The sequence below is a fragment of the Pezoporus wallicus genome, unplaced genomic scaffold, assembly GCF_028554395.1.
Source record: "Pezoporus wallicus isolate ANWC-B61680 ecotype Strahan unplaced genomic scaffold, APGP_CSIRO_Pwel_v1 contig_8797, whole genome shotgun sequence".
Classification (NCBI taxonomy): Eukaryota; Metazoa; Chordata; class Aves; order Psittaciformes; family Psittacidae; genus Pezoporus; species Pezoporus wallicus.
Genome location: NW_026641918.1, coordinates 1,011,574 through 1,034,270, shown reverse-complemented (window position 1 = coordinate 1,034,270; position 22,697 = coordinate 1,011,574). Strand labels below are relative to the sequence as shown.

Sequence of the window (22,697 nt, the reverse complement as noted above, 5' to 3'; positions counted from 1 at the left end):
CCTTTTATTTATTTTTTAAATGACTTGTCAGACACATCAATCTATTCTAAATGCAGGATCACACAGAAATCAAGGCATGATTCTCTTCCCACAAAGCATCTCACCTCTGGATTTCTCCAGCCATTTCCCTCGCACTTGAAAGCGAACCTGGGCTTTAGGGTGGCTTTCTGGGAGCTTGCACCCGATGAAAGCTGTGCCTCCTTCCTCTGCCACCACAACGGGCTTCACCGACCCATCAAAATCACCTAAACCTAGGAGGGAATTGGTAGAAGGTTGTGAGCAGCCACGGCTTGGGAAGGGGAAGGGCAGCGAGCTGGGGTTCGTGTGTAAAATACAGCTGGTTTCAAGCTGGTCATCAATGGTGGAGCCAATGATCCCACACTGAGAGGGGCAGTGGACACTTTGGAAGGGAGAGCCACCCTGACAGAAGACCTGGATAAGCTGGAAGAGAAGGCTGAGAAGGACATGATGGAATTCAACAAGGACAAGTGGAAGGTCGTCCTCCTGGGTAAACCCAATCCAGGAGTGCAGCAGGGGCTGGAAACAGGCTTCCTTACTACAGACAGGGCCAGCTCTTGCATGGGAATAGTGAGAGGAAAAGATAGTTCCTGAGGTCCCTCAACTGCTCCAGGGAAAGCAAGCAGGGATATTGGAAAGCTTGCAGTGCTACTCCTGGGCTCCAAAAGCACAGTTTAAGAGGAGGAAGCATGTAAGAAGCATGGAAGTGTCTTTCTGTGATTATAATTAACACAACCCTGAGCCCAGCAAGAAGCCTCAGCACTTAACAGCACCTTCTCATTTGCTGCTCACATCTCTAAAGGAGGAGAACAGCATGAAAGCTGCTCTTCCATTCCCTTCAGGTTCAAAGCATCTTCCAGGTTGTGAAGTTATTCTATGTTAGCCACCCTTACAGCTCTCTCGAGAGGGTCTTGCTATGGGTCAGCACTTTACCAAAACACTCACTTCTCTCACTTATGAGAAATCTTCCTCCCCAGGGGATTCTGGACATGCTCCATAGATGAGGTACCCCCACAGAGGAATCACTCAAATCCTGCTCGACAAAGGCCTGATTCAGCAGCCCCGTGATCCCAAGCAGACAGATCATGCTCAGGGAGGAGCATTACATTCCCATTCTCAGCACCACATCCTCTTTTCCACATGGAGAACTGTGCCCTTCCTCTTCTGAAGTCCTTTAAGATCAACTAATTTACAGATCAAGCACCAAAGACTGGTTAGAAGAAGGGGTGGAACTGAGGGAAGTTGTCCCTAGCAGGACACAAGGCTGTCCCCACCTAGGGACGTCCAGAGAATTTTGACCAAATAAAATGCTACAAGGGAACAGGAAAACTTGCAGCTCCCACTTGTTTCCCAAGCAACAATTCCCACTCATCTCTCCCAACCTCTCACACACTGCATGGGAGCTCAGCTGCTCTTTCAAGGTGCTTTTGGGAGCCTTGTACTTCATTTGGAAGCTTCCATTGGAAACTCAAACCATACAAACCAGCTGAGGTCTGTATAATCAGCAAGGAGTGAGGAATGCAAAGGAAAATGAACTTACTGGCCATGGATACCGTGGCAGGCCGGCTCACAACAGCACCCACGCTGCTGTTGGCAATGCACTGATAAAGACCAGACGTTGCCAGGCTGAGGGAGATGATTGTCAAAGATCCTGACTGGATTTCCACTTCTCCCCCCTCCCTGTCCAGAGGCTCCCCATTGAAGAGCCAAGAAAGGAGAGCCGAGGAGGGCTCGGCAGAGCAGTGGAGTTGGACGTGGGCACCGGACTTCTGGACAGTGGATGAGGGCTCGGAAATGAAACGTGGAGTTAAATCTACATGGGAACAAAATATACATAGAAAAATCCAGTTAGCGAAGAGCATTTTGCATGGACATAACATTAGTGATGTGTTGACTGGTAGGAAAGACCATGATGTGTATTACAGCAATGCTAGGGAACAGTCTACAATCCCATGGGATTTATATGGAGTGACACAGCACCTATCACCTGAAGCGATGCGCAGGGACATGCAGCTGGAGCTGATCGGTCCCATGTGGAGCAGGCCTGGATGTGACTCATCTGATCCCAGGAATGGCAGCAGCCTGCCAGGTATTTCTGCAGCCCCGTCTCCCAGTCTGCAGAACCAATTAAAAATAGCAGGATGCAAAAAAAAAAAAGCTGGATGAACAGCAAAGACTCTTGTTAATTCCAGATACATGGACTTCATCAGGAGGACAATGATGAATTGGGCAGCATTATCTTTACAGAGTAAAGACGAAGAGAAACAGGAAAAAGCTGCTAATAAATAAAAGGTTCGGCCCCACAAAACTTGGTCCTAAGAATCCATTCATTTGCCAGAAGAAAATTCCTGCTTGTTGGAGGAAATTTTTTCCCTCTCCTGGCCAATGAAACACTGGGAATCATTTCCATTTGTTTTCTATGGAATTCTCAGCTACAGATTTTGTACAAAGGGAGCAAAGGGGATTAACACCAGTAACTCCTATTTGGGTAGAAATACAGGAGGAAAAGGATTCCTGGTTTGTAAAGGAGCTGTGGAATTTCAGATAGTGCAGGTCAAGAGGATATTAACTGACATCCAAGGAAGAAACAGTCCTCTCCTAGGTGGGGCCCTCAGCTCATGCTTTTCTTCTCAAGTCAGTCCACCCCAGCTCTGGTTATGAGTTTCAGATGAGAAACAGCATTTTTAACGGAGCCATAAACTATCTGCAAAGCCATGAAGTAAAACTGGAAATGGAAGTGTGGCTTCACTTAACAGAAAAGATGAAATCCACGCAAATGGCATCCAAGCCATTCACGGGGCTCCAGATGTCCATTTTTAGCTTGTAATTAGAAAACTGGTTTTCCTCTCAGTTCAATTTGAATTTCCAGGGATGAGGAAGGCAGTGACCTTTGCAGTGTGCAACTGCTATGAAACTGCAGCGTTACCTTCACCTCCGGCCTTGTCCTTGCTTGTGACAGCAAGGCTTTGTGGTCGGTGTCAAAGCTGGTAGCAGTGACCCTGCAGCTGGAATTTATCTGCCCCGACTGCTCGAAAACTCAAATTTATCCCATTTGCTCCTAACGATTGGCTATGAAGTGCTAAAAGTAGTAAAAGCTTCTTTTTTGTGTGGTTAGGTTAAGACAAGCTGACTACACAGAGCAGATGTGTCAATTAAAACCATTCCTCTTCTTTTTTTAACCCACGAGCTGTTCCAACTGCAGCCACGCATCAGCGTTCCTGTTTCAAAGATCTCATTCCCCCTTTCCCCCTGCACGTTTCCAGCCTCTCCCAGCCCCATGGGACCACGAGATGTGCTGTACGCAGCAGAATCGGTGTTCAGCTAAGTCCATAGAGATCCCAAAGAACAAACCTACGTAACTGGGAGTCTCCCACACTTGTTTGGAGCCAAGTTTTCAAAAGCAAGCTCATACATTGAGCCTAAGACTGTGTTTAAGTGCTTAAACTTCTTTGGTTGCCCAAAGACACTGTGACTGCCCCATCCTTGGTAGTGCTCAAGGCCAGGCTGGATGGGGCTTGGAGCAACCTGCTCTAGTGGAAGGTGTCCCTGCATGAGCTTTAAGGTCCCTTCCAACCCATTCTATGCTTCTTAAAAGCAGATTATCAATAACACACATTGAAGCTGGCCACGTTGAATCACACTCCAAGTTGTTGCTCATTCAAAAGTATAGGCTCAACCTCCAAAACCCCCAAGCTGGGGTGAGGAGACCTTACCTGAGCTCGCTGCAGGGATGATGCCCATGGCAGTGATGAAGAGCAGTGCCAGGAAGAGCCCAGGATCCGGATGCATAGCGCCAGATTACAGGAGTTGAAAGCAGGAAGCTCCAGATTAAGACGAGGCACCGAAACAGCTACAAAACAAACAGATGTCTACTGTAAGTTGCAGGAGTTGAGTCTTTTAACTTTCTTACAACAAAGTGTTTGGGGTTTCAAAAAAAAGCCCAACCAGGAAACAGCCAATATTCTTTGCAATATAGAAACCATCTGTAAAAATGAGCCAGGAGTTGAACTTCATGAGGTTTCCAAGTGCTATTCTTAATATAAAGGGGTTTCTCTACAGCTGGGTATGAGGCATCCACTCCAAGCATAGTGCCTTGATAAATTAACACTACTTTCCATGCAGAGGAGCTGAAGCCCAAAGTAAACAGCTTATCTATTGCAGATAATATTGTTTGCAAACAATACCCATGGGGTCATCTATCACCAGTCTGGTTAGCAAGGGCTTATGAATTGACTCCTAATGGCTCTAAACCTGCTTTCTGAGACAGGTCACCTGCCTGCTGCTTCCAGGGTGCCTGACAGTCACACTGTGGCCAACAAGAGCCACAAAGATCACCAGTTGTAGAATCACAGAATGATTAGGGTTGGAAAGGCCCGGATCATCCAGTTCCGACCCCTGCCACCCACAGTTACACCCCCAAGCAGTAATGCTGGGCATCTCCATGGCTGCCCGGACAAGAGGACAGTCTTTCCCTTGGTCATATCACACCCTGAACATAAGATCTCACTTTCATCATTAAAAAGGACAAACTAGATCATGAAACCCAAGAAGCTGTGGCTGCCCCATTCCTGGCCAGGTTGAACAGGGCTTGGAGCAACCTGCTCTAGTGGAAGGTGTCCCTGACTATGGGCAGGGGGTTGGGACTGGATGAGCTTTATGGTCCCTTCCAACCCAAACCATTCAATGAGTTTGATTCAATGATTCTATGAGTCCTGAAAATACAAAGTAAATCCTGAAACCAGCCCCCTAACTTGCGCAGGGTGAGTCTCAAAGCGTGTCTCTGACACTCAGAGTCTCCATCAAACGCTCTCTCCTCCAAGAAAAACAATTAATCTGGGGCTGTTGTTCGCTGAGATTTTCTATTTCCTTGCGCAATGCAGTGATGGATAAGATTTGGGTCCATTTAGCACAGTTACTTCATTTATCATTCCAACCACGCAATTCCACTGCTGATAACACTCAACATGTATTTTAAACATCTCATCTATCAGACACGCACATAAACACGGATCCAACACACACACAAGACCTATGGAGCTCACTGGCAGCGTGCAGAAACAAGTGCAACAACACACATGCTTGAGAGAAACAATTCCTGGTTTATGAGAATGGCAGAGCCATTTGTTTCCCAAGAAGCTGGATCCAGAGGATACCAACTGCAAAGTTATTCCTAAGGTTTATTTAAAAATCACAGTATTCTATCATCAGGACATCACTGTAAAATATGCAATATAAACATTGGGAAAAGACTCCAGTAAGAATCAAGGAATGAAGGAATGGTTTGGGTTGGAAGGGACTTTAAAGCTCATCCAGTTCCAACCCCTGCCACAGGTAGGGACACCTTCCACTAGAGCAGCTTGCTGCAAGCCCCTGTGTCCAACCTGGCCTTGAACAGGGATGGGGCAGCCACAGCTTCTCTTGGCACCCTGTGCCAGCGCCTCAGCACCCTCACAGGGAAGAGCTTCTGCCTAAGAGCTCATCCCCATCACTCCAGCTTTCAGAGAGCTATTTGCTCACTGCTGCTCCTCCCTGCTCACAATGACAGCTCAAGGAGGCTGCAAGAGCCACTGCCGAGCTGTCTTGTGGTCAGAGGCAGATGGCAGAAGGGCTCAGCTGTGCAGAACAGGCTTTGGTTTATTTGAGTTCTCGCTCGGTTCAAGGCCAGCGGAGCCGCTCCACCGGCGAGCGCGGGGGACAGAGTAAACACCAGGAGAAGTTGTTAACATCAAACACTTTGCTCAAGAGGGGTGGGGGCAATGTTGCTTTTTGCCAAATCTTCCCTCCACTATTTATTTATGAAAAGCAATGAAACGTATATTCGAGGTCAACTTTAACCCCGGCACATGGAGCTACCGGGTTCCTTTGCAGCTGTCTTTTAAACAAGGCCAGCTCATTATCTTTAACTAAACTTTATCTTTGGAGATCTCCTTTATCCAGTCTCTGATTTCCCTCTGTTTATCTTTCTCTTTACATGTTCCTGGCTGCCAGTGTCAACAGCTACTCCTCTTTTGACCTACCAGCTTGGCTTTTGCTGGCTTGTGGGGCGGGAAGATCAGCTGGAGAGCAGTGAGCACACAAAGCAAGCCACAGAGAGCAAAGTTCTTTGACTGGAGGGAAAGGAAGGGAAGATATTCCCCTGGATTGGAGTCACATTGTTCAGTGACACCACTCAGGCTGCCAAAGAAAGTTCCTCCAACCCCCTTCTGAAGGGACCACAGAATCACTGTATCATCACTGGTAGATACAGGAACACAGGGGGTAGATGAGACCCAACACGCGACACAAGCCAAAAGCATTTGATGCTCTCTTCTTCTTCTGCAGATGGTGTCATTATAAACCCCTTGGTAGGTACAAGAGCTCATGGTTTTGGGGTCCTCAGAAACCCAGTGGAGAAACTTTGCTTCTTAAATAGTATGTTAACACACTTCCAAGGGTTAAAAGGCCTCAAGGATGGAAAATCAGGACTTTCCCCTTGGCCATCATTTCAATAACCCCATGGGAGGGGATTAGAACTATATGAGCTTTAAGGTCCCTTCCAACCCAAGCAAGTCTGAGATTCTATGAAATTCCCATCTTGATACCAAGCCCTAGTCACTGGGGACCTACTAGGAATGGAAAGAGGAGCATTTTGATTCGTTGTGGCTCTATGAAGTCTCAACCTCCAAGATGAGCTCACCCAGGAAGAACTCTGCCCACTCTTCCTCTCTTGAGAGGGTTGATCTCTATCACTGGTGGGTCAAACAGGCAAAGCTGTTTTGAAGCATCACTGAGGAGAGGGGCTATTTCTGAGCCTTTTAAAATAAACCAGTAGTACCAGGAGTTACTCATATACATATGAATAATATTCAAGGTTGAACAGAGATTGACACAGGCTTTGGGGATTGAGGAAAGAGTCTCCAGACCACAGTGACACAGGCAAGGCAGAGGCCGTATTTCTCCTACTTCCACCAGGACATCTTCATCTAAAGTCACCTTCCATTAATTTCACCCAGCATTTGGCCTCACTGTCAGCTCTAAAGCCACTTGTTGCTCATGGATCAAGGGAAATGAGGAAGATAACTGACTTGTGCCCAGAGAAGGAGTCATCCCAACCGTTCCAATGGATGTCCACCCCTTGGAAGCACTCCAGAAACATGTACCTGGTACTTCTGGAGATCATTGGGAAGATGGCGTACTTCTGAAGATCACACAATTCTTGTTTTGCACCTCATTTGTCACAGGCCCTTTTTAAAAGGGACCCAAATAGCCATGAGGACATGGCCATCAGGTCACAATTTCAGCCCTGCAACCTTTGGGATGCCATCCCAAATAAACCACAGCACTAACTCCACATGGAGGGGAAGGGTATGGTTTAGTTAGTCCCTGCCCTGCTTATTTACCAGACCATGAACTTCTCATCTCCACCCTTGAGGGTAGAGTCACTACTAAAAAGAACATTATCTCATACCCTGGGTTTTGGTTGGTTTTCCTCCTTTTCCTGGTACTTTCCATTCCCTCTGCTTTAGCTCCATGAATCATCCTCCTGCCATCTCAGACCAGCAGCAGGACAACGTGAGAGCAACCACCAGAGCTATTCAACCACTCCCCACCACAACCTAACCCCTGCTCCATCGCTCCCCTCCAGACCCCATCTGCCCTCCAGCAAGCTGCAGCTAAAGGAGGGAAAGGTTTCAAATGCACCAGGTCCTATAAATGCTGGAGCAAGTGGAGGAGGAAGAGGAAGGAAATGGCCTGCTTGGGAACAGAGGGAGTTATTCAGGTTCCCCACTCCACCTCCAGGAGCTGACAGCCTTCTCCAAGAAGCCCTAGGAAAGAGGGGGAGTGCTGTGGCTTCATGGGTAGCACTGCTCACCGGCTGCAGCTCTCACTTGGAGTAAAACCACCCTGGACACTGAAGGTATCAGTTTCCCTCAAGGGCAGCAACTCGGAATCAACGAATCCAACCTCACTTTATAACCCTGTATGTGATTTAACACCAAAGCACAACAAGTTGGGTTGTTTACTACAGAATCCCCAAGAAAATCTCATTTTAACTTGCTCTCCAAGAGCGTTTCTGTCAGGACAACAAAAATCCCTGATTTTCAAACCCAGAGCAAACCCCCCCCCCCCCCCCCCCCCCCCCCCAAATTAACTAACCCCCTCAGTGGGAGCAAGCAGAGTTAGATCATTAAATCTCACACCGAGACACCTTCAGAAAAAAAAAGGTATTGAAGCCTGTGGCATTCCAAGAGAAAGCAATCAGACATTCCTGCAGCTCGGCTCCTCAGTGATCTCCGAAGCCTTTGATCACTGACTGTCTTCATGCTGTCCTCCTGGGGTCTGGCAAAATGAGTGTAACAGCTGGCATATAGACTTCATTAGCTTGCTGTGCTGACAGCCTCCCAGGGTTATTCCTGGCTTTTCTGGGAGCTGGGAAAGCCCTGAAGCCATCCTAAGCAATGAAAACCAAACAGAACCACACCGAACTTGTACCTACGGCTCCTCAAGATGTGCTGAAATACACCAAGGATGGAGTTTGAGTGCCAGCAGCAGGTCTGAGATGGCAAAAGGCAACGGGGCTGCCGAAGCCTCATTTTTATGAATGCCTAATGACCACTCAATCATTAACATCAAGCTTTAAGAAGCAAATGCAGCACCTACAGTGTTCATTACCCTCCCCCTCCCCTCTTTTCAGGGGCTCAATCGAGCCAGTCAAGCGTGCAAACCGATCCTGTCGCCAGCAAAAGCATTTCCTTTCACTGTGGTCAGCCAAAAGCAGGGGAAGAAAATGGAAGTGACTTGGAGTTATGGCACCAAAAAGGCCAGACAAGCAAGGAAATAATCAACTCCACATGAGCCACTTCTAGCCCATCACAATGAAAAGGGCCTACGACTAACCCCAGGAAAGGTCAGCGGGACTATGGGGGTCAGAAGCTGGAAAAGGCAATAGCGAGCAGCTGCCAGCTGCAATAAGAATCAATGTGTTCCTAATTACGCTGCCAAGAGAGGGCTGGAGCACGAGAAAAGCCCGGCTGCAACCACAGCTTGGGCAAAGGAAAGGGGAAAAGCATTCAAGTGCTCCTGGTTTACTCTTCTTGAGCTCTGGGACTGCAGTCGCTGTGTTACTAAATGACAGGAAGCCAGCGATGGAGATAAGGAGTTTTGGGCTTGTTGCCTTTTCTTTCTATTAAACACCATCATGAGGCACTTGGATTGGAGTTATGGCATCACAAAAGGCAGGGTTGTGTGAGTGCAAGTAATAAAGTTATGTACTTCAAAGGGATTTTGTGGATGCTTTTAGAGAACAGGCCTAGCAGTCCTGCAAGACGTATTTTCTCCATCCTAAAATAATCCAAAAGGGAAAAACCCCACAAAACCCAGTGTGCTGACAGTGACCCTATAAACCAAGTGTGAAAGACATAAACAGGTCAGGGTGCAGTGAAACCTTCTCAAAGGCATCCACAGAAACACCCCAAATGTAGTTGTTAAATGCCTTTCCAAGAAAAGGCACCTTTGATGTTATGTTCCTATTTATTTATTGCATTTCAAATGAAAGGACACTCTCTAGATCCTTATCCTAACAAGTGGAAGGACAGAAATCAGCTGCTCAACTGGGATTTCATTAACACCTCCAAGCCCCTGCCAGTCCCTCGCCTGTCCCCCAAATCCCTCAGTGCCAAGTCAGCATCCAAGGGTTTCCTATGGATATTCCCACTTGATTCAATGGGTATTTTTACCCTTTTTAGGTAACATGCATTTTTAGAAGCAGCCTTGCACGAGCATCCATGAAGCTTCATGCTTCCTCCATCCCATGAATAAGTGATGAATCCCAAGAGTGATTTTGGGAGGCTAAACCACCTTATTGACAGCACAGTGGTTTGGAATGGCACGGTATTGCTGCCAAAATACAGACTATTCAGTTGGGATGGCAGATGGCAGGAAAACCAAAGGAGACAGTGACCAAGCTCCTCCAAGGATGGGGGACCTTAAGTCCTGATGCCTTTTGTGAAAATATCACACATCTTTTTCCAAACCTATGAAGCATCCTAAATAACATCAGTATTTACTCCAACTCCCTCACAGGTAAGGGCCAGCCTCACAGGAGTAAGGTGACACAAGACAACGTTAAGGAACCAAGGGGAAAAAGAGAATACTGGCCTAAAGACATGAGCAGAAGTTGGCCTGCCTCAGGATGGAGCAGCAGATCTGGTGCTGAGCCGGTCCCTGGATCTTTCTCTCTTGCTGTCAGGCCTGGAAAACCTCATGGCTGGTATCAGCTGTTGGCCTCTGATCAAAGTTTAGCTTTCCATTAATCCTTTGAGTTATAAGTGAAGCTGACAGGGAACTCTTTTTTCAGGAGACAGTTAAGATTACTCAGATACTTCATTTGCACTCCAATATTTCACAAATACCTTGACTTTAAAACCTCGGTCCTGGCGTACATATGGTCTTGATAGAGGAGCGTATGCTTTGGCAAAGAAAACTGGATTTGTGAGCTGAGGGAAGGGAATTTAACAGTTTGTGCACTGTGCCGCTGCAGCACACAGCTGAAAACATTCCCAAGTCCCAGAGACCTGGGCTTTCCATCCTGCTCTACCAGAGACAGGCATCAGGGAGAAAATAAATCATCCCAGAAGCCACTTTCTCACCCACAAACAGGCAGCACAATTAGGTTAATTTTATTATTAACTTGGGGAAAAAAAAGCTGAGACAGTCCCCCTGCTGCCAGGCTAATGAAGAGGGTTTGCTTTCTGACTCCTCTAGCCTCGGGGGAAGAACAAGAACAGAGCATTAGCCTAAGACACACTTCTGCTGGGCTGCAATTATGCTTAAATACCAAAATGAGGGCTTTTAGACCCCAAGGGAGCTGAAGGTATCATTAGTCCATCAGTTCCATCACAGCAACTACAGACCAAATACAGCAGAAATCACCAGCCTGGGCTCTTCCAGCCCCCTCCAGCCCTCACCCCCTCCTGCAAGGCACTACTTTACCTTAATATTCCCATTCTTGTCCTCATCTTGAGCTCAACACGCACACCAGTGACAGCTCTGCTCACCTTCAACCGCGTCTCCAAGGGTCCAAACACCCCCTTTCAGCTCCTTCCTGCAGGGCTGGCTGATCCTCAGCGCGAGGCCGTTGGGTTCTGCTTTCCAACCGAGTGATTCCTACCAAGAACTGAGGTTTCACAACCAGTTTAAGGCAATTTAAAGACAGGCTGCTGCCGACGAGGGCAGCAACACCTTCCTTCAGGACCTGGCTTGCATCCTCCTATCTGCACCAAGGATCCTGCAGCCACCGAGTGAGTCAGATCTGCTGGCAGATCCCACTGGAAGCACAGCCAAGGAAAAATGAGGTTGAGTTTTCACCTGGATGAGGGAGCAGCGCAGCCTCAGAGAAGGGTGAGGAATGGACACCCATGCAAAGGAACATTGCACCCTAACAGCACGAGGCATCAGGTCAACCTATGGAGCATCACCCCAGTGCTGTGAATAAACCCTGGACTGCAAGAGCAAGGGCAGAAATGAGTTAAAACCAGGCAAAGCCCAGCCCCAGGTGAGACGTGCTCCAGTCTCCAGTGAGAGGGGGACACGCTGTGCTCACTAACCACGCTGCAGGTGCACAGGCCATGGCAAGCTTCAGTAATGCCTCAGGGGTGTCTTTTCCCCTCCAAAAAGTTTGCATTCTGCACGTCAAGGATGATCTCCCGTGATTATAACCTGTGACTGCAACCCTCCTATGGGTCCTACAGCCTGAATCGAGCACGAGTATAGGAAGGACCATTAGGAAGGATGTGGAGGTGTGGGACTGGGTCCAGAGGAGGCCACGGAGATGCTGCAAGGGCTGGAGCAGCCCTGCTCTGGAGTCAGTCTAACATGCCTGCTAGGTTTTGAGGTGAGAGACAGTTGCTGACAAGAACAGAAAGCATGGCTGGGCTCTGCGAGAGGACAGCAAGCTCATTCCCAAGGTGATTCCAGATGAACACTAACACCTTGTCCCTTGGGAGCCTGCAGCAAGCAACATCCCTAAAAAATGTAGGGAAATGGGTTCTTTGAGCTGCCTCCCCCCCTGAGTCCAACTCAGTCTGTTGCAACTTGCAGGATCCATGCTGACTGCAATCCCTTAAAGGGAAGCACAACTATTAAACCCACACCTGCAGCCAGAATTTATAGCAACCTCATCTACTGCTGTCTTACATCATGGGCAATTAGGAGCCTGTGAACTCATGGCTGCAGGATATGGGAGGCGCGCTGGAACCAGAGAGCAGAGCCTGTGTGTTACAGCACAGTTGTTAGTCACCCTTTGGAATTCTCCATGCCTGTGGAAGGCTGAAACCCGCACAAAACCGAGCAACAGCTCCATTTTGACTCTGGTTCCTAAATAGAAGTGCTGTCCTCCACTTGGGATTGCTGCTTCCCATTCCCTTTACAGCAGCCCGTGAGCTGCGACACACAATGCCAACACACGCTGCTGCTGAACCCGGTCTCCAGGGCAGACCTCAAGGAAAGGAATCCTGACACAGAGGGGAATATTCCTCCAGGAAAACCTCCTCCTTAGCCTCAGGCCCAGATAAAGCTGCCTCAACACAGCTTTTATCAACAAATAACGTGTTGGTCGGGCCAGGTTTGCTCCAGCAAACCAACCGGGCTCCCATGCGAGGGGAGGGGAGCTTGGGCTGGGTTTGCTCAGTGGTGGTGCACAGCCAAGCCCCATCCCACCTCCTTCCTCATGAGAGCAGAGCACGGATCCAGGGGAAGGAGGCAGCAGTGATGATGGAGCTGTCACCTCAAGGTCTGGGATCTCCAGCTCTGCCTGCTGCACGGACCCCAGCCCAGAGTGGATGGGCTGTACCAGGACCGGCGATGTCAAACAGCAGGAGTTTGTGAGTCAGAGCCCTAAATCTCCTGCTGGGAATGGGGGGAATGGCAGCTGCTACCAGCAGAACCAGTTCAAACACGAGTGACTGATAGGAAAGCAGTCAAGTTTCATTACGGGCACCGGAGAGACTTTTCCACCAGGATAACCTGCCCGCAACCTGCTCTCACTCGCACAGACACATCCCGCTCTGCTGAACAGGATCGCTGTTCCAATGGCCAACAGCAGACTGGTGATCCCAGGAAACCCCTTCCCAAAGGGAACAGGGACACCACTGCTGTGGCTTCAGGCTGCAGAGAGAAGCTTCGAGACTCCTTACAGCACAACAGCTCCCCTGCAAGACGTTAATGCCGAGCTCAGCAACACGCAGGGGCCCTGCAGAGATAACCGGGATTGATTCCATCCCACGTTAGCATCCATCAGATAGGAAGAAAAACAAGATGAAGCAGCACCACAGCATTAGTCTTCATTTAAACTTGGCAAAGAAAGCACATGTTTCTTTTCTTTGCTGGCTTCTCTTTGTGTTTTTTAAAGCAATCCCAGACTTAGCCAGAGAAAGGTGCCTGGACTTTTTAATATCAGGGGATCAGAAGGGACAACACTTGTCTGCTTGCCAGGCCCCAGATAAGTCGGGAATGCTGGGGCTGAGCAGGCCAGCATCTGCCTCCCACAACATACACACTTCCAAGGGGAAAATAAACAGCTTCACACCTTTGGCTCGGAGAAGGACCTCAGCTTCTCTGAAGTCCTCAACCTGCAGCCTCTCCACTTGAGGAAGAGGGGTCAGGAGGGTGAAGGTTACTTGCAGTTCCCTTATTCCAGCCTAAAGGACAAAGCTGGAAACTTTCAGGCTCCCATCACACTGGGTAGGGGGATTAGGATCTTCACTAGAGCCCATTGGATCTGGTGTTGCCAGTGTGTTTTACCATAACCGGTAAGAGCTGGCTTGGATATATGTGTCCATAACACGTCTGGATACATATCAGCAATGGCAAATGCACTGACTTGAAAACCAGACCCATTTTTAAGCCCTCGATTTAATGCTACACCCCATCTGGGATCTGCTCTGACAATGATTCACAGGGCTTAAGAGACTCAAGCCACACAAACTGCACTAACTTGAGGCTCCACGACCCGGCTCAGACTCCTCCCTGGTTGATCCCGACTCACACAGCAACCTGCACCCGTGAAAACACCTCAGTCTGGGCAGCTGGATTAAAATGCTCTCATTAAACTTGATATTTCAACATATTTCAGGGAGTTTTGATAACAACTTTTTTGATTACATCCGTTGCCAGCTTCCTTCTACACCCTGACAAAGATTTAAAGTGTACATTCCTATTTCATTCTGCAACCAAGATTAGTGGCAGGAACAGAAAACATCTCCTGTTCCAAACCCCCTCAGGGTTTTCCTCCTTAGCTTGTGTTTTATTAGAGAAGACTCAGCTCCCCATCAAGCTCTGATACACTGTCACTGCAGAGTATTTAGGCAACACCAAAAGGCACCTTCTGAAAGGGCTCTTGAGAAACAAAGATACTTCCTGAAGCTATTGTGGACGTGAAACAGCTCCTCAGAAGTCACAGCCCTCAGCAAGCTTTATGAAAATCCAAACCTACGCTGGAGTGTAGCCGTAATCCGGGAACGGCTGTGAACTCTTACCGTGGGGAATGGGGGAACAAAGGAAAACCACATGCTATTGTTGAGTTTGACTCCACAGTACACTTCATCTACATGGAGCTGGAACATTACGCAGCAAAACTCTTCAGCTACTAGAAGTCACACACAGGCAGTACCAGTAAAACCCATTCCTAAAGAGGGAAACGCCATTAGGAATGCCCTATCATTGCCCCACACTGCATGGGAATTCTCCAGCACAGCTGAAAGCTGTCCCTCACACTTCCAAATCCCATCCCAAGAGCATCGGATCAGTGTGAGGACACCAGTTCTCACAAAACCAGGAAATCCAAAGCTGATTGGCTTCAGCAACTTGACCTTGAGCTATCAGCTTTTCCCAGTGAGGCTGCAACAGGATCAGGGTCCTAAGCAGAGGGAAGAGCCACCCAGGCAGCCAACGCCATCGCAGCTCACAGCCTCCTTGAGCCTGTCAACAGGACCTACCCTCAATGGGTTCCAAGATGCTAAAGCTACGCAAAATGCTTAAGAGCTGCCAAAGAGTTATTCCAGCATATCCATAGGGATGATAACAGATTTAGCTCCGTGAATTCCATTGCTAAAGTTGTGCAACTCCCTCCCCAGCCTCGCATCCTGTTGGATGTGCACTGTCGAGGACTACGCATGTGTTGGTGGGGAAGATCTTTGCTGTGTGGCTCCAGAACAGCTCCAACCAGCTCAAAAGGTTGTGGATCCATCCATAGAACAGTTTGGGTTGGAAGGGACCCTAAAGCTCAGCCAGCTCCAAACCCTGCCACAGGCAGGGACACCTTCCACTAGAGCAGCTTACTCCAAGCCCCTGTGTCCAACCTGGCCTTGAGCACTGCCAGGGATGGGTACTGGATAGGCAAATGGGCAGATCTGCTCCAACACAAGTGAAACATCTCCCTAAACATCCTGTTTCTACTCCTGAGCTGCCCACTGCCATCTCCTTGTCCCAAACAACTTCACTCCCACATCTTCCATTTCCAAGCTTCCACAGACATTTTCCCTGGACACAGAGCATGCTGCCTTGTGTTTGGGGACAGTCATCACCACTAAAGACCAGAGCAGTGCAATCTCACCCCCTCGGCAGTGCCAACACTTCTATAGCTAGGGTAAGGAGTACGTGCAGACAGTGATGTCATGGCCATGTGGCCGATGTCATGTCCAGAGCCCATAAGCACGTTCTCTCCAAGCCAAACCTCCCCCTGTTTTTGGGGGGGCTGCGGTTCATCTGCTCATCCTGGGAGCAGAGCCGCTGGCACAGCCCCATCCCCATCCCTGATGTGGTGCGGGGAGCTGGCGCGGATGCGGGCTGAATGAAATGGTGAAGACAGACGCTTTCAGGAGAGGCATCCACGTATTAAACAAATCATTCGCTTGGAGCCCCGGCTCCTACTTGCTCTTGGTTATATTATTCACTCAAGAGTGGATTAATCCATCACTGCAAAGGAATCTCCTGATCTCAGAGATAAAGGCAGCAAGTCGTGCACTGACTCTATGGATCCTCCTGGAAATTGCCGGCCTCTCTCATACCCTTATTTGGGCCGATCTATCAGCAATCCACAAACAAGGGGCAAAAAAAAAGGAAATTAAAAACTGGAAAAATACCCCGAGTGCAGTGATTTGGCTTGGGAACACTGAGACTGGATCAACCTGGAAACAAGCGGGGGATGTCAGCCGGGAAGAAGCATCCTTGGTTTGCTTCAGAGGGGGCCACGTTACCCATCCTCTGCTCTTCCAGGCAGGAGAGGAAAAGACACTGGGGGTTCCGCCATGTAAAAACAACAGAATTTCTCTTAAGCTTCTTTAGAGTGAGGCCTTATAGCGAGATAAATGGTTTGTTTTACTCGGGGAGGACCAGGAAAGGAGCCCGCAGTACATTCCCTTGCTAGAGCAGACACAAGGTCTCTACACAGCCCACAGCAAACACCCCCGAAACACACACCAGTGGTGCCCAGCCCCTTTCCCAACAAGGGGCTGCTCGTGGCACAACCCTTTCCCCACTTGCTTGTGTCCTTTGGTGTTCTACAGTTCACTACAAGGAATACCGTGCAGTTAATACAGGCTCTGCATGACTGCGAGGTAGGAAATAGTAAACCCGGCTCTGAATTAAACAAATAAGGCTCAACCACTCGGTTCATTATCAGATACAATGGTTGAAAGTCTGCGGGGAGAACTGAACAGCAAAAGGCAGGGTATAAATCAAAGGCAGGATCAGGCAGACAGGTGAGGCCGAGGGCGCGGTTTCACCTTACAGCAAAGCCACGCCACAGAGTGATGGGCTCCTTCCCCCAGCTCCAAAAGTATTCCAAACCCAGCCGGCCCATCCGTCAGGGGATTATTTCTACACACACCCCCCCTGCAGTGCTTGAGTGAGCTGCACTGGTTGCATCGGGCATTTTGGGGATGAAGGGGGCCCAGCCAGCCCCCCAACTCCCCAAGGCAAGTGGCTCTTGGCTCAGCAGCAGCATCCAGAGCACTGGTTTAGGAGACAGCAAAGCCAATTTAAGAGCTGGCTGCTGCCCAAAGGGGCCGGCCCCACATCCCCCCCGCACCCCTCCAGCCCCCCGAGGCCTCCCCACTCATCAGGGTGGAAGATTTAGCAGCTCTGGGACTGCAGGGCAAGATCCAGCCCAGAGTGTGGGGCTCGCTGGATTCCCACAGCGGGGAAGAGGCAGGAATGTACCTGCCACCTCCTGCAGCAGCGAGTCCTGCAGCGGAGATGTAACGTGAAACTGTGCCCAAGGAGCTGTGGAGGGGGGAAAGAAGGGGAAACTTCGAGTCCCACCTGGCTGGAAGAGCTCCGAGACATCTCCTAGGCATGGGAAATGGGAGAACAACCCACCTTGTGTGATTATTTTCCCTCCTGTTGAAAGACAGACAGCATTTCTCGCATTGAGCAGGGCCTTAATGGGAAAGGCAGGTGGTCTGGATGCACAGGGCTCAGTCCTGAGTAGGGCTGAACAAGCAGTTTAGCCTACAGTGATAACTGTCACTGGAGAATCCTCATCCACACCGGAGAGGGAGAAGCAAGAAGTGGAAAACTACAACGCACTCAGCCCTGGAAGCTGTACTGAGCCATCTACCAAGGCGCTGACTGGGTGAATACTCAACTGCAAAGAAGGTATATACATACACATAGACGAAATGATCCAGTCTCAGAGTTCCTGAGATGGAGTAGCTAAAGGAACACAGCAAAGAGGTTTATGCTGTATTTGCCAAGGACAAACATTGTCCCGGAGCTAATGACGTGGGGAAAAGGGACACACAACACCAGGGCTCACCACCAGGACAGTGGTGAAGCTGGTAGGAAGGGGAATATGCTTGGGGAACAGGCCTAGCAGCAGCTCATCTGCTAACAAACTGCGTAAAGCCAGCAAAAAACATGGACAGAGAACACAGTCCCAGCTTTAGGAATCCAGATTGCGAGACAAGCTGGAAATCCTCGTTTGCAGGGGAAGTTTGACCAATTCCATTTGATACAACATTTAAAGCCTTTAACAAGACTTTAAGCTACATAAGCCAGTGTTTTGGATCAGTCTCACCCCCATTCCAGGCAGGAATCAGCTCAGAAGCTTCCCAGCCCACTGAAACACTGAGGAAAACCAGAAAACAGAAGGAAAAGCCACTGCAGACGTGGAAAGCAACGTGACTCAGCTGAGGGAGCCACAGAGCGTAAGCAAGGCAGCACAGAAACCCTGACTCTACACACAGAGGTCAAGTTTACAGTATCAGTTAATTCATACAAATGAGGCACTGCCTAACAGAAGGTGTTCAGCAGGTTTCCCAGCAGCCCGGTAGAGCGATTCCATATAAGACATTACCTGGAATACCACATCTCAACAGGTCTGTGGGTCTCAGGGCTTCTGGTACCAAACCAAAGGTTTCCGAGCCTCACTGGTGCCACGTTCACTACCAGATTCACTACCTTTGCATGGGGTTTTACATTCACTAATAGTTTTAACCCGTTTCCTCTTATCCCATCCCTTGTTCCTTGGGAGCAGAGCCCAGCCCCTCCTGGCTCCATCCTCCTCTCAGGCAGTTGTAGGGAGTGATCAGGTCCCCCCTGAGCCCTCTCTTCTCCAGACTGAACCCCCCAGGTCCCTCAACCGTTCCCCATCACACTTGTGCTCCAGGGCCTGCACCAGCTCCATTGCCTTCTCTGGCCCCACTTCCAGCACCTCAATGTCTGTCCTGTAGTTAGGGGCCCAGAACTGAGCTCAGGATTCGAGGTGCAGCCTCACCAGAGCCCAGTGCAGGAGGGAAGATGTGGAGTAGAAGGTTTTTCCACGTGAGAAGGAGCAGCAGAAAGTGATGCTCAGCTACACCCTGCAATCCACATTTGCATCAAGCACCACTTTAGAAAACAGCTTCATCCCCCAAATCATTTCACCAGCCCATGCTTCCCTGTCCATCTTTTTGGCACTAGGTCTTATCTGAAGCAACCACCACATTAACTGTGTGTTCTTGGTCTGACCACGGCAAAACTGAACTGCTGGGGGATGGCTGAGGAGGATTTACGAGATGCTGAGCTCCAGCACGGCCGCACAAGCGAGTCGATGGTGCTGCTTCACAATTTCCACATCTGCAGAAGCAGCCTTTAAACCGAGCCAGTGTATTTTTAAGCCCTGACAGTTAAAATCCTCCAGTGACATCACCTGAAGTCAGAGCACAGCTGCCTTATTCCTCTGGCACGCCAGCCAGCCAAAGTAAGCACAAGCGTCGGTTTATGGGCTTGCGGCACACCTTGAGATAATGAAATTGATGGTGGGATCTGCCCCCCCACCCGGCCTCTCCTTATGTGTGGTTTTTCTTCCTCCTCGCTTTTGGGGTAAGAAACCCAAAGTTTAGCACCAGCGGAGCCCAGCCAGGCTGCCCAGCAGAGGGAGTGCACAGGGGACCTGGCCCAAACACCAAAAAGGACCGGCAGGCAGAGAACCAAGAGCACCAGGCAGAGCTGGTGTCCCACCAAGTGCTTGCAAAAGGAGGGAAAAATCACCAAAATTCCTTAAGGGATGGCAAAAATATCCCCTCGAGCTGTTTTCCACGGGGTACCGGGGCTCCTGTGCACTTCACCTTGCTGGGACACGGCTGTTTACAAGTGCTTGGGGCAGCTTAAGGGTGTAAATCGCATTAATCCAAGTGACAAAGCTGCTGAGCTCCTCCTTGGGTGAATTACTAATCCCTCGCCACTCGAGCTGCTCCCATCTTAACTCAGAGGAAGTAAAAACCCTACCTTTTAGCACAGAGCTGGCAGGTAACCCAGTGGATCCCATCTTGGTATTTCTATCTGCGAGCCCAGCGTTCAATAACCAAACAGTTTTGAGCAACAGAGATGGGTTTCTAAGGCTGCTTCACAAATCTATGGAATTTTCTGGGATGCAGAGCCAGTCGGAAGCTTGCCTCTTGGTTTGGAGAGGGGATTACAGGGGGAAAACATGTTTATTCCCTTTTACCAGAGCAGCACTCCATTACCAAGCCCTCCCCATAGGATGGGCTTGTAACTGCTTTACAAGTAGGGCTTGGTTTTGAGGCGTTTGAATCGTGCTCACCGCCTGGTTCAGTTTGAGGGAACAAAAGCACACTGGTTGTAACATCAAGTTTAACAGCACAGCGCTGAGAAATCATGTTCCCTGCTCCCCGAGCCGGGAATTTTTGGGATAGAGCGACGCAAAGGAGCAGCCGTTGCCCTCGGCAACCGCTCGTACAAAAGCACTTTTTCCTCTTCAAGAAGTACGGGCGGGCAGTACATCCCATAAATCGCAACTGTCAAAACACCAGGGTGGTGGGAGATGAGCAGAAAAGCCAAGGGGCTCCATGCAGCTTGGATTTAAGCACTGGCACAAGCGGATTTACCTGCTTTGGTCAAAGAAAACCGGGCTAGGAGCGGCAAACCCCCCCCCAGAGAATAAGAGTTTATGTGCAGCCGGTAACCCCAGTGCCCAGCGGCTGTGGAGTGACAACCCGGGTGTTTGGGTTAGTAAATTGTATTTCTGGGGCATGTGTGAAAGATACAACTCACTGAGTAAACACCCCTTCAGAGCTGACAGCTTTACAGCCGCAGGCTTGGCGCGGCTACTCCTGCCCCGAAACCTCGCTGTGCAGAGAGGCAGCAAATCATGTGGGGAAAAGCAGTAAAACATACTAAATAATTAAACATAAGCAGCTACATAAAGCCATCCCATTTACCAGTCCTTTAAAAAGTTACGAGGCAGGGGCAAAATAAACATCACCCCTTGAGCTGTGTGGCACCTTTCGGCTTAAAAACACCAACACTGAAAACAGGCAACAGGCGACTGGAAAGTTCTTTCATTATAAAGTCGGTGACTGTGTAATTATTGCTGGTTTTCTGGCAGAGAGACAACGCAAGCAAAAGCCATTTCAAGTCTGGGAATCGGATGGCTTTAAGGATGGAGGTGATTAATAGGAATAAAGTGGTAATAATAGAGATAAGGTGTCACCGCGCTGTGCGGCCGCAGTCCTCGGGCATCACACAACCTCAGCTTTAGGGGCTGACTTTCAACTGCTCAAATCACTGCAAAAGTGACTTTACGGATTAAAAACAAGCGCTGGGATTATGGATTTTAAAACGGGCAAGAAGCGAGACCAGCCCCGCGTCCATCCCCTGCTGCGACCACTTCAGAACAGCGTTTTAATGGCAAATACAGCCCTCAGCAACTTTCACTGCGAAATAAGACCGTAAATCAGCAACAGGCTGAGGCAGAGCGGCGAAATTGCGCTCTGAGGGTGATTTTAACCCAGCTCACCAAAGCGCTCTCTACACATCAGCTCGCTTTGAGCCTTTCCTCCGCTCAACCCCACAGAGCGAGCACACACACAATAAAATAAGAATAATAACCTCAGATGGTTTGAATAAACCCCGCGCCTAAGCCCCGGCTTCAAACGCAGCCAAATAAACCCCTTCGGCTCCCCGGGCAAGGGACACACGGGGTAGAGACCCCCTCAGGTGCCGGTTCTACCGCTCCATCCCGCCCGGGGCAGCCGGCTCCGGGGCTGAAAGGAGCCGCCGGTCCCCCCGCAGCGTTCCCACCGAGCCCCCTTACGGCGCCCGCCGGGCGGGAAGCAGTCGCGTTACCTCCGTGCGGCCGCCGCGCCCCCTCCCCGATGCGGGTCTCGGTGCCGGTCCCGCTCGGCGGCGGCTCCCCAGGACATTCCAGGCTGAAGCAGGCGACCCGGCGGACGGAAACCTCCATCCAGCGCCGCCCGGCCGCGCCGCTTATCTCTATCCCACCCACCCCCCCCCGCCCCGCTCCCGCCGGCACCCCGCGCCGCAGCGGGCGGTGGTAGCGGCCGCGCCTCGTCCACGCCTCTCCCTTCGCAGCTCCGCCTCCGCGGAACGTACCAAGGGCTGGCGGAGGGGAGCACCGGGGACGGCACCGTGGAAGCGGCGGCGGAGGCAGGGGAAAGGGAGCGCGGCCAGGCTCGGCATCACCGCGGGGCTGGAGGGGAACGGGCGGGCTCCGCACCGCAAGGGACGGCGCTTGCACCCACCCGGCAACGTACCCCTGTAATGAGTACCCGTGTAATGAGTACCCGTGTACCCATGTAAACGTGTACCTGTGCGTCCGTGCAACACGTGCCCGTGTAATGTGTACCCGTGCACTCATGCACATGTGTAACTGTGCACTCTTTCACCCGTGCACACATGCAGGCGTGCAACCCTGTACTCATGTAGCCATGCATACCGTGAAACCATGTACCCGTGCAGCCGTGCAACTGCGTACCCGTGTGCACGTGTAACTGACAGCGATGTACCCATGCATCCATGCACACTCGCAGACATGCATCCATGCACCCGTGTACCCCTTGTGACTGTGTACCCATGCATCCACGTACCTGTGCACTCTTTCACACATGCACGTGTGCAGCTGTGCACCCTTGCAACCGTGTTGCATGCAACCGTGTACCCATGTATCTGTGCATGCAGTGGGGCACACGCTCCCGAGCACCACGCATCATGCTCCGTGCGCTCCTCACACACCCGTGCAAAGGTGCAAAGGTCGCCTGTTGTAAACCCTGTTCGCTCCCACCGAGGGGCTCCCGGCCCTCCTGCAGCTGGTTGTGCAGTTGGGAGTGACTGGAAACGTTCCCCTCTGTCACCTCAACGCCAGCAAAACCAGGCTGGGAACCACCAAACCCTGGGTTCGT

The 22,697-nt window shown here is 50.2% G+C and overlaps 1 protein-coding gene across 2 annotated transcripts in view; it reads right to left on the bottom strand.

Annotated features, from left to right (window-relative positions):
• Positions 1-21,794, bottom strand: part of CDON (cell adhesion associated, oncogene regulated) — a 50,734-nt gene extending 28,940 nt beyond the window's left edge. The window contains exons 1-4 of one of the 2 annotated variants that reach the window (XM_057425956.1): positions 21,625-21,794; positions 3,732-3,868; positions 1,559-1,831; positions 105-251 (exon numbers count right to left, since the gene is read on the bottom strand). In XM_057425956.1, the coding sequence (XP_057281939.1) occupies positions 105-251; positions 1,559-1,831; positions 3,732-3,807 (496 nt within the window). In that variant the 5' untranslated portion in view covers positions 3,808-3,868; positions 21,625-21,794. Of the gene's footprint in view, positions 1-104; positions 252-1,558; positions 1,832-3,731; positions 3,869-6,035; positions 6,186-21,624 lie in introns of those variants that run through there. The other variant, XM_057425957.1, reaches the window with a different exon arrangement.
• Positions 21,795-22,697: the final 903 nt, after the last annotated feature.